The sequence below is a fragment of the Hyalella azteca genome, unplaced genomic scaffold (genome assembly GCF_000764305.2).
Source record: "Hyalella azteca isolate HAZT.00-mixed unplaced genomic scaffold, Hazt_2.0.2 contig2090, whole genome shotgun sequence".
NCBI classification, from domain to species: Eukaryota; Metazoa; Arthropoda; class Malacostraca; order Amphipoda; family Hyalellidae; genus Hyalella; species Hyalella azteca.
The window spans coordinates 23766-40565 of record NW_025932377.1 but is presented as its reverse complement, the minus strand read 5'-3'; the positions used below and the strand labels follow the sequence as shown (position 1 = coordinate 40565).

At 34.8% G+C, this 16800-nt stretch overlaps 1 protein-coding gene across 1 annotated transcript; it reads right to left on the bottom strand.

Moving 5' to 3' along the window:
* Positions 1-8260: 8260 nt before the first annotated feature.
* Positions 8261-15097, bottom strand: LOC108671720 (zinc finger Y-chromosomal protein-like). Its single transcript, XM_047885014.1, has 5 exons — positions 15080-15097; positions 11368-11489; positions 10892-11002; positions 9492-10091; positions 8261-9404 (listed from the first exon to the last, which is right to left on the bottom strand). The coding sequence occupies exons 2-5, from the start codon at positions 11485-11487 to the stop codon at positions 8946-8948; spliced, it is 1290 nt and encodes a 429-aa protein (XP_047740970.1). The 5' UTR covers positions 11488-11489; positions 15080-15097; the 3' UTR covers positions 8261-8945.
* Between the last annotated feature and the right edge of the window lie 1703 nt (positions 15098-16800).

Genomic DNA, 16800 nt, shown 5'->3' with positions numbered 1-16800 from the left:
ACCACAGCCTCCAGTTTGTGGTTGAGGCTACAGTATTCCCATCAGGCAATGTCAGGCTGAAGCAATGTTGAAACAATGCACTTCGGGACATTGAAATCCCATTGATTATTAGTTTAGAATGAAAAGTGAGTCAACATCATTTTTTCAATGTTGCATCAACATCAACAATTGCCTGAACACATTTTACAAGTGCTCTTTTAACGTTGGAATTAAACGCAATTTCAACATTGAAACAATATCAAAAGGTATGATGTTAAAAAAAAAATGTTATTTCAACATTTTAAAGTATGTTGTTTTAACATTGATTTAGCCTGAAATTGCCTGCCAAATCATACCTCTGCCAATCACTACACATTATAATTATCTGCCCATCATTCCACACCATTTATAGCATCACCTCTACCATATCCAAGAATTAAATATGCAAATTTAAATAAACATTTAGACTTGGACATTGGAATTGATGCTTTTCACATCTTTAAAAGATGGAAATAGTAATATCTATTCAATCAATTAAAGTAACTTGATCATATAGAATTAAATTAAGACTAAATAGCTACTCTATACATTTGAATGATTGAATATATAACATTTTTTAGCATAGTGACCTTATTAAAAATAAATTTTTCAACTGCAATTTACTCTTTCAATATGCAAAATTTTTGGAAATTCATAGGAGTATATATATATTATAATTGGATATTTGAAATCTGAAAGTTGTCATCACCAACTTACTTTCCAAACTGCCAAGGGATTTGGTTCAACAATGAAATTAACAATAAAATCATGAATGTCAACAAAGTATAACATCTTTCAGATTCACAAATAAAATAGACTTGCGAGCACCATTTGTGAAGCATACCTTCAGGCTCGAGTTTGCACACGTCAGTTGCTGCTTGAACGAGGCTCTGCTCAGGGCACCAGCCACTCCTGACTGCAGCATCTGAGAGCTGGTGCAGAGCAACTCTGCACTCTTTTATACTGTATGCCATGAGATTAATGTGGGGGTATATAAGTATGAGGTTTCCTGAGACACACTGGAAGCAATAAGATATCCAGCAACAACCAACTTAAACCAAGCAGGAAGAGTATCTGTAAGAAATTCAATATCAAATAAGTACCATCAAACGGGGTAATAAGAGACTGTTTTGAGCATTTTTTGTAAATAACTTCTTACCATGAAACATTTCATAACGAAGATTGGCTCATTTTAAAGATCTTTGCAAGGGCTATTGTATGGCATCTCCAAACAAAAGTCATATGCTATTGGTAAGGTGCCAGACAGAAAATAAAAGCCTCCCAAATTATTCTTAGGAATGGGGTAATTAGGGACAATTGAAATAAAACTTAATTTTAAAACGTTTGAAGCATGCAGAGTGCACTCATCCATTATTAACAGTACTCCAAAGTCCTCCTCTTCCTTTGTAGATAGTTTAGATGTAGGATAAATGACGTTTTCTGTGATTTGTACTTGTTTTTCCTTTATTGAGATGACATTACCATATCCATACATTACTGCATTATTAATGTGATATTACCGTAACCATGGACATGTCATTGAGCAGAGCATTGACAACAACCTTGTCCACTGTAAGCTTCATAACAGCAGCCATACCAATAGCATTTCCTATTTATCAGTAAGCTTACAGGACTGGGCTTGTAATTTTACACAATTTTAATTAGGTCAAGTAAACTATAACAAGAAACAAATCATTAAAAACATACCTGGAACAGAAAATAATATTTTAGTGACATCCATCACATTTTTTGGAGAAAAAAAATCATAGTTTAGGTTAATTACTTTTCATTCTATGTTGCCCAGTGCACAATACTATTGGTGACAATCTATGCACAATTTTGTGGTGACCAATGAAGCACGAATTTTTTGTCAAGTGATTTTTTTTTGCTGAGTGAGGTAAATGTACCATCAACTGGGGTAATAAGGGACGGCTTTGGGCGTTTTTTGTTAACAACTTCTCACCATGAAACATTTCATAAACAAGTGTGGGCTCATTTTAAAGCTCTTTGCAAATGCTGCCACATGGGATTTCCAAGAAAATTTCATATGCTATTCCTAAGGTGCCAGATGCAAAATAAGTGTCCCGAATTACCCCTGGGAACGGGGTAATCCAGGACACTCCAAATATAACTTAATTTTAAAATGTTTGAAGCATGCAGAGTGTACTCATCCATTACTAACAGTACTCTGAAGTCCTCCTCTACCTTGATAGATGATGTAGATGTGAAATTATTAGAAAATGGCCAGAAAAGGCGGCACCATACTGTCAAAATCTATCTCCTCCTGGGATTTTCAAGCTACAATGTCGAGATGCTTATCATTCAATGCATAAAGACCAAATCTTTCAATTGATTAAAGCTTTTTTTGAAATTCGAATTTTTGTGGGTGGGGGGCATTTTTCGTAACTTGTTTGATACATTTTCTATTTCCCATTTTTCGTAAATTTTTTAATACATTTTTTCCCTCTTTTCCCCCCTCCCTTTTTTTGAAATATTTTCAAAACTATAGTGGAATTGAAAAAAATCTACAATGAATCTCTAGATCTTTTCTTTGCAAATTGAACGGTATATCTCTCATTGCTGTAGCTCCAAAACTCTAGGAGATAGGTTTGCAGTGACAATAAGTTCAAATGTTCAGGAGAGTGCGACAAAGCCCTGAGTGCCCACGGGCGGCTGCGGCGTGTTATATGTAGACATTCATGGTAGCAAGGATACCAGGCAAGGCATTACTTGAGCTAGAATTCAGTCACAGATGCAGAGAATGACTACATGAGCACCTTCCAGCATAGCAGCTACTGGGCAACTGAACTACAGGGTCCACAGACATTAGTCTTATGTGTCTGGCCAGCAATTTCCCCCGAAAGAAAATGTTGAAGAGCTCCATAACACCTAACCCTTATGTGATCTGTGGTAAACACATAAATAAACATACAAAGATGGGTTTGGTACCGTTGGATAGGTCAGAATGTCAGCTTTAAGATGAGCATAAAAACAGGAAAAGTCTAAATTGACAATTTTTGCACCAGCTCCCCTTAAGTGAATTTCTTTTTTGCTGAGCAAGGTAAATGTAGGTAATCAAAATTATTTGTTGTCAATTGATTTTTTTGTTGACTGGAGCCTTTGCTAACTGAGGTTCTACTGTAAATGCATTTTTGCGGGTGTCCCTTAAATTAAAAAAAACTTAATACCATGTCTTGTGGAAATGGCTGCCATTTTTTGGATGAGATATGCAAATTCTGTCAATCACATTTTTAAGCAAACACCTATGTGCAACTTTTATGTAACTAATGTAAGTAAAATTTTTAATACGTTACATTTTTTGCTACAGATCTTAGGCTAAGAACAGTCTCACAGATACTTTTCCAAAACCGCACTTTTCACACTTTTTTCAGGGATTTCTTGAAGTTGAAGGTAGTGAAAATATGATTTCCTAACTTACTTTACGCTATCTACCCAGGGTGCTGAGGGTGGATGCAGCGTTGCCAATGTATGGGTTTTTGAGCCTAAGTGGCGCCGGGTAATTTTAAGATGCGTTGCTGAGTAATTTTTAATGAAAAGCCATTTACGCTGAGTAATGAAAAACTATTTACAAGCCACGAACTTATTTACAAGGTTGCATGCACGTGTTACCCCATATAACTCATTTTACCCTAAAAACAGTCTGATTGTACAGCAAGTGTCAACTGAACATTTGATAATGCAGTCTGACTGCCCTAATGTGACCGCAACCAGTGTGGAATTCTGTATAGGTAATATATTTTCATGTCAATATAAGAAAATGTATCGAAATACCAACCCTACCACCGGGTTACACCACCTTTCACTGCAATGAAAATTGATAAACTGAGCTCATTAGAAACTGCAGTGTTTCTGAAATCGCGCATGGTTTGAAATCCAATCCCGTGTTGCCAACGACTAATCAAGTTAACTAGTCGTTCATCTGTAGGCTAGCGGACACATTTTTGCAATGAATACATTCTAAAATAAAAAAAACACATCCAGCTTCGTAAAAAATTCTCACGATTGGACAACACCAACAAAGTTTTTGATATCACACAAAATTATGAGATAAACTGCTACCTTTTCACTGCGTAGGTTCACATTGTGTTTTCTGTTTACGTATTACAAGACGGTGTCAAACGCTTCTGTTTTGGTTGTATCTAGTTTGATTTCACAATAAATATTTGCCCTATTATGTTGAATTTATCTTAATAAATTCACTTCAAATTCTGAATGATTTTCTCTGCCAGCCCGTGTTTTCGGACTTTTGTGTCTTTTAAAAATTTTTTTGTTGTTTAACATGGGAAACTCTTTCATTATATAAAACATAGAGCACGTACCATATAGTTCATTAATAATACAATTTAATTCAGTAAAAATTAATTTTTAACTTAAAAAACATAATCAGATTTTTAATTCAACATTTTTCTAATAGAATTTAATTCTACAGCATGTACCATCTAGTGTATTAAATAATAAATTTTGATTTAGTAAAATTTTATTTTATTTAACTTTTTAATTTAATTTAATTCTACAGCTTCAACTGGTAAAAATGAGCATCATAGGAATCAAAGTAAAACTGTCATTCATACATCACAAATTGAATGACATTGGATGAATTTGATATGTATTTTATTAATTCTGTTTATATATAAGAACGGAAATGACGCTTCTATTTCAGAATGATAATGGAAATGTTTCTACTATTTCAAAAACTTTTCTTGAATACACTTCCAAAAACTAAAGTTCTGTAATCAATGGAGTCTGAAATGACAAAATCATTCAATTTAAAATTTTTAGCTATAAGAGTAAGATCATCATTTGTCAATATGAGGAGCATTCATTTGTCATTCCTGAGGAGCTGTAAGAAAAAATTCATTGTTTTTTATGTAAAATGATGTTTTTCAATTAAAAGAAATGCAATCATTGATTTTTGGAAATACGATGTTAAAATTAACGATCCGTATTAGAATTCATAGAATTCAAAAGACGTTACGACTTACGATTTCAGAATTATCTTCAAAAAGTTTGTTGTCGTTCGCTTGATCAGAAGTTTTCGTTCGTTTGATCAGAAGTTTTCATTCGTTTGATCAGAAGTTTTTGTTCGTTTGATCAGAAGTTTTCATTCGTTTGATCAGAAGTTTTCGTTCGTTTGATCAGAAGTTTTCGTTCATTTGATCTTCGGTTCCACTTCTGGCTGCTCGGATTTGAGAATTTTGGAGTCTCTACATATCTTCAAACGAAAACCATGTCTCAATAATGCGTTTAGCTCATATAATCTGGAAATAGTAAATCGCTAGGATTTATATTCTTGTCGTACCCCTAGGACTAAGTTGTTCATAACTAGTCCTGTTTATTTCGATATAATGTTAGGTCTTGTTTAGGTTTTATGTCTGTCTTTAAATTTTGACTTTTAAAGTGATTTTATTCATTTTTAGTTTAGTCGAACTGATGATGGAGCTGGACTCCGAAACGTTTTCAATATCGATATGGTGAACTTTCTTGGCGTTTTCTTTGCTTTTAAATTCCTTGCTGTGGTGACATCGCCATTAGCTGTGTAAATTCTGCAATATCAAGAATTTGCAACAGGCAAAACATGACCAAATCCGAGATGCTGACGCTTATTATATTAAAGTAAACAACATTGCTCCCAAATAATATTGTATGTGGCGGCAACAGCGGTCTGACCAATAGCTAAAAGATCAAGATGAACGGCGTCTGGTCTGAGATGCATATGGTATATTTCCAGTAAAGGATTCTTCCTTGCCAACTCTTCCTTCAAGTCTGGAAGAGTTGTCAAAGGCTGGAATATTGAATTTGAATCTCTTGAGAAGTGATGCACGAGTGCTGATGACACTGAGAAGCCCAGCACGCGGTGAACATGAGATGCATTGAATACCGCGAAGATTTTGTATTTTCTGAGTGGTATCAGCGTGTATTATTTGGCCATTACCTCTTTCGCCTAATCTGAACAACGCGAAATTTCACAGCTTGCTACGGGTCTCAAACCAGCAACTCACTGCTCCAGTATCCGGTGTTAAACCACCTGGCCACCTCACGGATCTTGACCAGAACTGTTACAGGAAGCTAGAATCAAACCCACAACTCACTGCTACAACAGTATTAGTTACAATATATATAGTTAATTAGAACAATGCCTTTTCAAAAACAATTAATAAATGCCATTTTGTGGTAGGAAAATTCCTTACAAGGTTATTGATACAATAAGGATTCAGCAGTGATGACTCAAACAGGGTTTAAATTAACGACACAATTAGGATCTAAAAGAAATGGAGAAAAATAGTTTACATTATAAATATAATCAGGACTTGAAAGAAATAAAATGAAATTTGACCTTTTATACACACGTTGGATTGAAAAGAAATGGAGGACGACATTGGACATTAATTGGGATTTAAAGAAGCTGGAAAATACAATTTTATTTTAAATTACCTAGAATAGTTACAGCTGGAATATATACTCAGTAAATTGAAAATGTTATTAAGAATCTCTACAGTATCTGTTGTACGTACTGTACTAGGTAAATACTGCATTGTATTTACCCTGATATTTGTGGCAAATTCCAGCACAATACTGCACTCAACTTGAGCATTTATAGTCAAATTTATGACATTGACAAAACTTGAACAATTCCAAATTTGATTCTCTTGCCTATTTAATAAGTAATGTTTAAAATATTAAATAATAACCAAATAACCAGGACACAGAGATGCAGCAGTAAATGAAAAAAAAAACATTCAAATGAAGATGAAAATGTCCTAATGAAAATATTAGTTTTTACATGGAGATTATTTTTATAAGAAATGTGCAGCTTTAAATTAAATACAAGGTCTAATAATAAGCATTTTAGTCATAGACATGAAACTGTGGCTTCAAGTAAAAAACTTGGCTTAATTATAAAGATATAAAGTCTTAGATATGATGATACAGTTGAAAAAATAAATGGCTTAAGAGAATAAACCAAGGGGTGATAATAATAGGTAATATTACATTCTTTAGTCTATTCTCGAAAAAATAATTGTCGAGTATACATGTAAATAATTATCCCACACAATTATTGCATTAGAAGAATTAGAAAAAGTTAAAATTTACACTAAGGATGCCACCCATGCAGAAAAAAGTAGGATCTATAATTGGACAAGATGACTTGGACCTTTTTGACAATAAGAAATGAACCTGTAACTCAAGAACTTCTTGCTTCAGAGAAATTGTGTTGATGGCTCATAAAATACCACAAGATCACCTACAATGACAATATAGAGATATATTTTATATATTTACTAAGTGATTATTGCATCACAAAGAAGTAAGCACTAAAAATGGTCCAAGTCACCCATGGCAGTCAAGTTAGAATTCCCCCACATTCTCCCCTATGAAAGTTTAGCTCATTCACTCCAGGGCAACTTTACAGATGTCTACAAATACAATCTGGTGGAAGCAAGCATTTCAGTTGCATTGTTGTTGTACTATCAATAAAAATCCCAGATACAGACAGTATAACTCAATGAAGAACATGATAGAACTAGTGAGCAGTCAAAAATTTCATTATTGATTAATTTAATGATTAATTATTATTACAATTGTCACAATAGCAATAATCACTTTCTGCTCAAAGGCATTCTGGTTCACTAATCCACAACATGGATATTATTTAATAAAGTAAGCACTGCCTTCAAGCACTTGTTTTTAATGTAGAATGGTTAAAAAACAATGGATGAACTTCTCTCAAGAAAATGATATCAATAAATAAAGTGACTGAACATCTCTCAAATGTTTGCTAGGATAAGGTAATTGGGTTCCTCTTCAAACACAAGACTGTGGCTGACGCAATATCTGCTGTCCAAGGAGATGACATGAACCAGCTCAGACCTTGAGGAACATTAAAGCAAAAAAAGGACATATTTTTTACAACACTTTTCCTTAACTTTACTTATTGTTGTTTGTTTGTTTGTCTGCTACAAATTTATATAACACTTATATATTATATAACACTCAGCATTTATATAACACACTTCTACTGGTTTAATTGATATGAAATTTTGCACACTTGCGTAAAGTTGGGGACAATCCATGAATCGATTGACAGAATAAATAATTGTAAAAAATTTAATTTTTTCTTATAATAAAGAAAAATTTTATAAAATAATTTTTTTTCTTTCAAATATTCGAGAATAAAATAAGAAATTCATAGTACACATGTAACATCAGAGACACTGGCCTCTTTAGAAGTGTTGTCTTTAAAAGTATTTTTTGAATGAATATTAATACAAGATAAAATCTCATGTATTTTATCATAAGTACAATATCTTAGCCATATTATAATCTTCCAAATCCAGGAGTAGATGTTATCTCTAGCTATGTAAGCCTAAAATTTACATTAAGAAATCATTATCAAAAACCTCATCTATGTTCAACCTAGTAAATGTTATTTCAATCTGGCAACTTTAAATAAGTAGCCTACAAATGGAGGCTACTATTGTTGCCACTAAGAAGTTTATTATTGGAGAGGCCCTTCCCCCAACTGAGTAATGAAAATGACTAAGTACTTGAATCAAATAATCTTGAAAATTTCAATGTATTGAACTAAGTACCAATTATAAGAGCAGAAAAATTGATTTGCTTCACTCACATTATCTCATCTAAATAAGATTCTATTTAAAATTAAAAATTCGGGCACAAAATGAGAAGGCCGACCAGATTACAGAGCATCAAGACCTTGATTTCTTGACATGGAAGGTGCATAGTTTGCAAGTTTCATTCAAATTTTTATTGTGGCATTGCAAATAAACTCAATATGGAATACTTCAACCAAACAACTGCCATAAATCTGTACACATTTCATCTGATATTTATCAGCTGCAACCAATACACACGAACTGAATTCAACAAAACCCCCTCAACAAAGTTTAGATTGGATTGTCAGCAGACATAGTAGCAGTACTTGTACTATTAGATTTTTCATAATCCAGAACATGTTTGGATTTCAGGTGCTTTGTTAGATACCGTTTCTTACCCGTGACATAATCGCAAAACTCACATGGGAATCCCTTCCCTAAACCATGTATATAAAACATGTGGCTATCAAGGCAATCTTTTCTGCAGTTGACATAATCACACTGCTTGCATTGAAATCCTTTACCCAGACCGTGCTTAGAAAACATGTGCTCATTTAAACGAGATTTATCACATGCAGAATAATCACATAGCTTGCATTTTAAGCCTCCCAAACCATGCTTTGAGGAAAGGTGCCTGCTGAGAATAACTTTACTACTAGCAGCATAATCACACAACTTACATTTGAATCCTTGCCCCAAACCATGTTCTGCAAACAGATGATGTTGTAAACTTTGTTTTTGAGCAGTAACATAGTCACAAAGATCACAATGAAATCCTTGCCCCAAACCATGTTTTGCAAACAGGTGATGTTGGAAATTGCCTTTTCGAGTAGTAACATAGTCACACAGATCACATTTTACTCTCTTCCCTAAACCATGTTTAGAGAACATGTGAATTTCGAGACGTTCATGTCTGTCAGTTTCATAATTACACAACTTGCATTTGGCTCCTTCCCCCAGACCATGTCTTGAAAACAAGTGCCTATGGAGATTTTGGTTATTAGCCGTGGCATGGTCACATAACTTGCATTTGAATCCTTCCCCTAAACCATGTTTAGAAAACAAATGCCTACGGAGACTTTGTTTCCTAGCTGTTACATAGTTGCATAACTTGCATTTAAATTTAGATCCAAAATCAATTTTGTTCAACTGGTGGGCATTAAAAGGAACTTTAGAATGGGATGAATCAGTCGATGAGGAAACTTTATGCAATTCCTCCGCTAATCTTACCTTGTCTTTGTTGGACAAGTTTGACTCAAAAGACTTGAACTCAGCCACAGGCTGATCAAAGAGAACTTCCTGGACTAAAGCTGCTCTATTGGGCACTGGGGAAATATTTTTCTCAGCAACAGAAATATTTTTTTCCTTGTTTTCAGGAGAAACTGCCATCCACTCATCCTGTCCAATGTTGCTCTGGACATTGCAAGGCAAGACATCCTGGAGACGGAGAGCAGATTCTTGTGAGCAATTCTTTCAAATCAGGCAATGAACTCAAGTCATAAAATTATTGCAGTGTTCAAACTTATATTAGATAAAATTATCATTGTCTTCTACACTTTTTCATGTAGACAGAATTCACAAAAAGAATTATATCAATTTTGTACATTAGAACATTTCTGATAAAAGCAAAAATCATCTTGGCAATAGAAATAGATATGACATCAGGGCACAGAACTTCTGTTAATGCAAGTCCATAAACAATGTCTCAAGTCGTGCCTGATGTATATACATCTTTTACAGAACAATGACATTTTGGATACCTGATATGGGGATTATATAGAAAGAATTCATCTGTAAAATATACAGAAAGAAAGTGTGAATTCATATCCATTTCCAACATAGAAATACCTACCCAACTCTAATTTATTTATACAGAACAAAAAAAAAACTGAAAAACAAGATACCAGTATACAAGAAATAAACACCATTGCAGCATACATTACCAGAGAAGGTATATATTGCCACAGAAGTTCTGTTCATTTCAAACCTTCAATAGAATACTAACAACAAGCTTAGATTAAACAGACAGATATTTGATCAGAAAATGAGTCAAAAACTTTGGATGGGAGAACAAAGGATTGAGAATATAAATTGTTCAACAAATGATAAATGTATTAAAAATAGGAGCTGAAGAGATGAGATATTTACAGTACAGCCAATGCAGACAGATCATCAGCTATCATCAACATTTGAATTCCTCAGCAATTTATTTGTACTGAGAAACCAGCTCTACCAACCTGCTTATGAGGCACTGCAGCATTGTACTGTGAGGCGCTGGTGCAGGCCTCGTGAGCCTCAACTTGAACCTCTTTCTTGCATGGCTCGCAAGATGAGGGAAGTGGAGTTTGCTGGTCAGCACGTCATGAGCAGGAACATTAGTTACCATGCGTGGATTTGAACAAATGCATGCATAAAAATGATCATGGCCTAGCTTAATTCAAATAGGATCAAACTCAAAATTAGGTACACAAATATTTAATACAAGAAAACAGAATAATACAATGTGAATCATATATCACAATTTGAAATTTAATATTTGTAAACAATTCATGCCATAGCATCTAACATTCCTTATAAGGTTATTTCACAGAGTTTTGCACCTAAACAAATATGATACCTGTAGCAGAGTTAAAAATTTGATAAATTTGTCCATAATTTGTTTGTTCTGGGTGAAATTCAATGACTAGCAAATGAGTCTTTTTAAATATTTCACCTCATATTCTTCACTGCAAAGTGGTTCATCCTTCACAGTTATTTCCGCTCCCTCATCTTCAGGTTCCTCTTTGATGTAAACTGTCATGATGGAGAGTAGGGATGAGCTGCTGCCCTCCATTGCTGGATGGAATGTACAAGAATTAACAGCATGATGATACTTGCAGGGAAGAATATTGACATTGCAATGGACTCCAACTACAACTATGAATAGTATTTTCTGTAGAATCTGTCGGGAGAACATTAACAGCAAGTCATCATCTCAAACTGGCTTTTCAACAATAACTGTCAAGATATTTGGTTCAACTATTGTGTGAACAATAAAAGAAAATTATACCTGTCAATGAAGTATAGCATCTTCCAGATCCACAAATAAAATAGACATTTAAGCACTACCATCAAACAGGGTAATAAGGAACGTGCGGGGTAAATCTGGAGTCCTCCGCCACAGTATAAAAATGATATAGCAGTGAAACTGATTTAAATATTGCTAAACTAAAGATAGTGGCATAAATTTCAACAATATTATTATCTATTTAGCATAAACAAAGTTCAGAAATCATACATTTACTAGCTCTAAAAAATCCCTAAAAAATTTTGAAAAGTGATATTTTGAAAAAGTACTTCTGCTAAGGTCTGTAGTAAAAAAATACTCACTATATTAAAAAAATTTTGCTTGAAAAAAAGTTGCAGACATGTATCAGCTTTAAAACTTCAAAGACAGAATTTGTATAATCCAAAACACAATGGCAGCCATTTCTGCACAATGGAGTACCTACCTATATAGAAGGGGTAATACTGGACACCCCTAAATATGCATTTTCAGTAGAACCTTGGTAAGCAAAGGCTCCAGTTAACAAAAAAATTGGTAAACAACAAAGAAATTTGATCACATTTACCTCACTCAGTAAAAAAAATTCACATGACAAAAAATTAATGCATCATCAGTCATCACAAAATTGTGCATATACCGGTAGGTAATGTCATAGATAGAACTGTGCACCAGGCAACATAGAATGAAAAGCAATTAACTTAAACAGGATAAACTAAGGTTTATTTCTTCAAAATATATGATGGTTGTCACTAAAATATTCCTTTTGGGCTCAAGCATGTTTTTTTATAATATTTTTTGTCACAGAGAATTCTCTTGACCCAAATAAAATGGTGCAAAATTATAAGCCCAGTCCTATATGCTTACATATACAGAATAATTGCTATAGCCTATAGGGCTGCTGATATGAAGCTTGCAGTGAACAAGGTCATTGTCAATTATCAATGGCATGTCCATGGATACGGTAATATCACATCAATAATACGGTAATGTATGGATATGGAGTAATATCATATCAATAAAGGAAAAACAAGTACCATCAAATGGGGTAATAAGGGAAGGGCAGGGTAAATCAGGACAGACCTCCATCAGTTTGCAGAAATGTAGCAGCTAAACTAATTGGAATATTGTAAAGCTAAAAATAGTGGCGTAAAGTTTTCCTGTTGGCTGTTGGCTGAACATTTTTCCTATCTATGTAGAATAAAGCAAGTTAAGAAATCTTACATTTACTACTTCTAAATAATCCCTGAAAAAAGTGTGAAAAGTGAGATTTTGGAAAAGTACCTCTGCTATAAATGGTTGTTTTCTGTAGCAAAAAAATATTCACCATATTAAAAAAATTTACATACAAAAAGTTGCACACAGGTGTTGGCTTAAAAACGTGGTTGAAGGAATTTGTGTAGCTCATTAAAAAAATTTGGGCCATTTCCCCAAGATGGGGTAATAAGGGACACTCCTAAAAATGCATTTACAGTAGAACTTTGATTAGCAAAGCCTTCACTTTCCAAAAAAATCAAGTAATAGCAAAGAATTTTGATTACATTAACCTCATGCAGTAAAAAATTCACTTAATGAAAAATTAATTCATTATTGTTCATCACAAAATTGTGCATAGAATGTAATTGATAGAATTTTTCACCAGGCAACATAAAATGAAAAGTAATTAACCTAAACTATGATTTATTTTAAGATGTCATATATATTTTATGCTACATTTACATCATCTACCAAGGAAGAAGAGAACTTTGGAGTACCACTCAGTACTGTTATCTGACATCTGTTAGTAATGGGAGAGTAGGTACCTACATTCTGCATGCACTGTGCATAGTATTGATGATAGTACACTCCCAGGGCTCTGCCTTCCAGTGGTAATTTCTAATTTTGGGTGCTTCTCTTTTGCAATTTTTTGTCAGGCATGAATAGCATCTGGAATTTTTTTGAGATGCCATACAATAGCCCTTGCAAAAGACCTTTAAAATGAGCCCAAACACGTTAATGAAATCTTTCAGGCTTCATGGTAAGAAGTTTTAAGTTATCAACAAAAAATGAAAAAAGCATCTCTAATAGTGGAAAAACAAACCTGGGGCACCCTGGCACCCATGGTGCAGAGGGTGGATGCAGCGTCGCCAATATATGGGTTTTTAAGCCCTAAGCGGCGCCGGGTAATTTTAAGATGCGTTGCCGGGTAATTTTTAATTAAAAGCCATTTATGCTGAGTAATGAAAAACTATTTACAAGCCACGAACTTATTTACAAGGTTGCATGCATGTGTTACCCCAAATAACTAATTTTACCCTAAAAACAGTCTGATTGTACAGCAAGTGTCAACTGAACATCTTGTAAATAAGTTTGTGGCTTATAAATAGTTTTTCATTACTCAGCATAAATGGCTTTTCATTAAAAATTACCTGGCGACGCATTTTGAAAATGTTCGGTGACGCTTTGGTTAAAAACCCATACATTGGCGACGCTGCTCACCTTCTGCACCCTGGAATTCACTTGACCCAATTAAAATGGTATGAAATTACAATCTGTCCTGTAACTTGTCAGCTTACCATGGTGCAGAGGGTGGATGCAGCATCGCCAATATATGGGTTTTTAATCCCTAAGCATCGCCGGGTAATTTTAAGATGCGTCGCCAGGTAATTTTCAATTAAAAGCCATTTATGCTGAGTAATGAAAAACTATTTACAAGCCACGAACTTATTTACGAGGTTGCATGCATGTGTTACCCCAAATAACTAATTTTACCCTAAAAACAGTCTGATTGTACAGCAAGTGTCAACTGAACATGTGATAATGCAGTGTGACCGCTCTAATGTGACTGCAACTACCTACGTAATCGTAAAGTTGATGTTTAAATTTTTTTGGTGGGAACTCATCGCTACTGATTTCCAGACAAGCTTCACTGATCAATCCAACATACTGGAAACCTTACTTTTTTTAAATAGTTGGCCGAAGACTGACAAATATATTAAATGAAAGAATTTCAATCTAAATGTGTGGGCAAGATCTTCTGAAGGCATAAATTTTGCTACTGAAGCATAGCCAAAGATCTTGCAATATTCATCCACTCTCTGCACAGTGGCCTGGCATCTGAACTGAATTGAGCAACACAAATAATAAAAGATGAAAAAAAAAACACATAAAAAAGGTAAAGATTGAAAGAAGAGATGACTGGAATAGAGAACATGGTTTATTTTTGTTTATGATGATGATGATAGCAATTACCATTAGCTCGTATGTATCTAAGTAGAGAATAGACTTAGGGGATACAAAATTGAGGGTTGGCATCATATGTCTCCACATTGACAGTGTCTCATTCAATTCCCAGCCCAGTTAGTTGCAGTAGCTATGCCCTAGAGTCTATACTGTGACTCACATGAGTTTGTATAAGTTACTGAAGGTCTAAAATTTATTTAACTATACAGCTTCTTCTTCTTTTCGGGGTGTCTACACTGGGTAGACTTAAAGCCACAGGTCGACCTCTTTTTTTTTTTTTTTTTTTTTCAAATTTGCAGGGGCCTCTGAAGACCAGTCCAATGCGGCCCCACGACAGAGTTTTGAGTTATAATTGTTAATCACTTTAATTAATCACTTCAATCACTTTAACTAATCACTTCAATCACTTTAATTAATCACTTCAATCACTTTAATTAATCACTTCAATCACTTTAACTACTTCAATTAATTGGCTCTTTATCATTAATCATTAAAATCCTGCCTAACTCAATCTGCCTGCCTAATTCGAACTCTCCCTAGCACCTGTTGAAGAGAACACTCCACGGCGGAGCCGCGGAACACGGCAGGGTCGTGGAACACGGCAGAGCCGCGGAACACAAGCAGAGCCGCGAAACCCGACAGAGCCGTGAAACCCGGCAGAGCCGCCAAACACAGCAGGGCTGATCTTTTGTAATAATAAAGATCTTTTGTAATAATAATATTATTCATGAAATCAAGGGTTTCAGGCAATGTCTTAATACTAAATTACGTAACATGAAGGAAAAAAAAATAAAAAATAAAAATAAAAAATAAAACAGGAAGGAATCAACAGTAAGAAAGTAAATGAATAAAATAAAATTCCCAGCCCAGTTAGTTGCAATATCCATGCCCTGAACTGAGCCTCACATGAGTATGCACAAGTTACTGAAGGTCCAGCCTGGGGGGGTCTACGCCGCTTATGGCGCCGCATCATTGTAATTAGGAGCTCGAGCTCTGAGGCTCAACTTCTCCTCCACTCACACGTGACTTACCTATTTATAATACTGATAAATATATGTGAGATACGATTTCGGCTAATATCTAGGTGGACACAAATCTATCTAGTCGATTGTTCAATGTTCACAGGCACACGACCTTTTTCGATTTCCCTTTCAGCCATGTTGCCCAGGTCGACCTCGAGGACGGCCGTTGGTAACTATACAACTTCCGCTGTAAATAATACTTCCGAGAAGTTCGTACGCTCTGCCGGAAATTTTATCGGATCACGTTGGTCGCATTTAATCGAATTAAGTAATCTCTGTTTATGCATTTTTCTGGCATTCAATCCGAATGAATAGTCTTGATTAATTACGAAAAATCCGACATTTATGAGAGCATGTGCACGCAGAAGCTCATCGGATAAGTATTAATTGAGGCGCGCGGCAAGCAAATGCTTGGAAATATTTCTTCATTTAGATATATTTTTCAGGCTTCGGGTGTGCAGATAACAAACCTCAAACCCTGAGCACAACTAGCATTTTGGTTGATGCACTTCGCTTCACTTTAAGCTACCTTGCTTCTCTTTCCCTTTACATTGAAATCCAACACTTCCACCCGATGGTGAGGCACTACCTGGTTAAAAGAAAACAGTAGAATCAAGCTCTGAAGCACATTGACAATCTGGTCACCATTTTGCACCTCGGCAAATATTGACTCGGCAAATATATAAAATATATGAAAGGAGGAAGATGGCAGAGACGAGACTAGAGATTTGGGGAACTATATTCGGTGGAATCTGGTATACAACTGAAGAATAAAGGCTTGCTGGCATTACACTGACATACTATTGACAATATAGTAGTTCTATATGCATTTGATCGTAATACGGAAACACGTAACAGG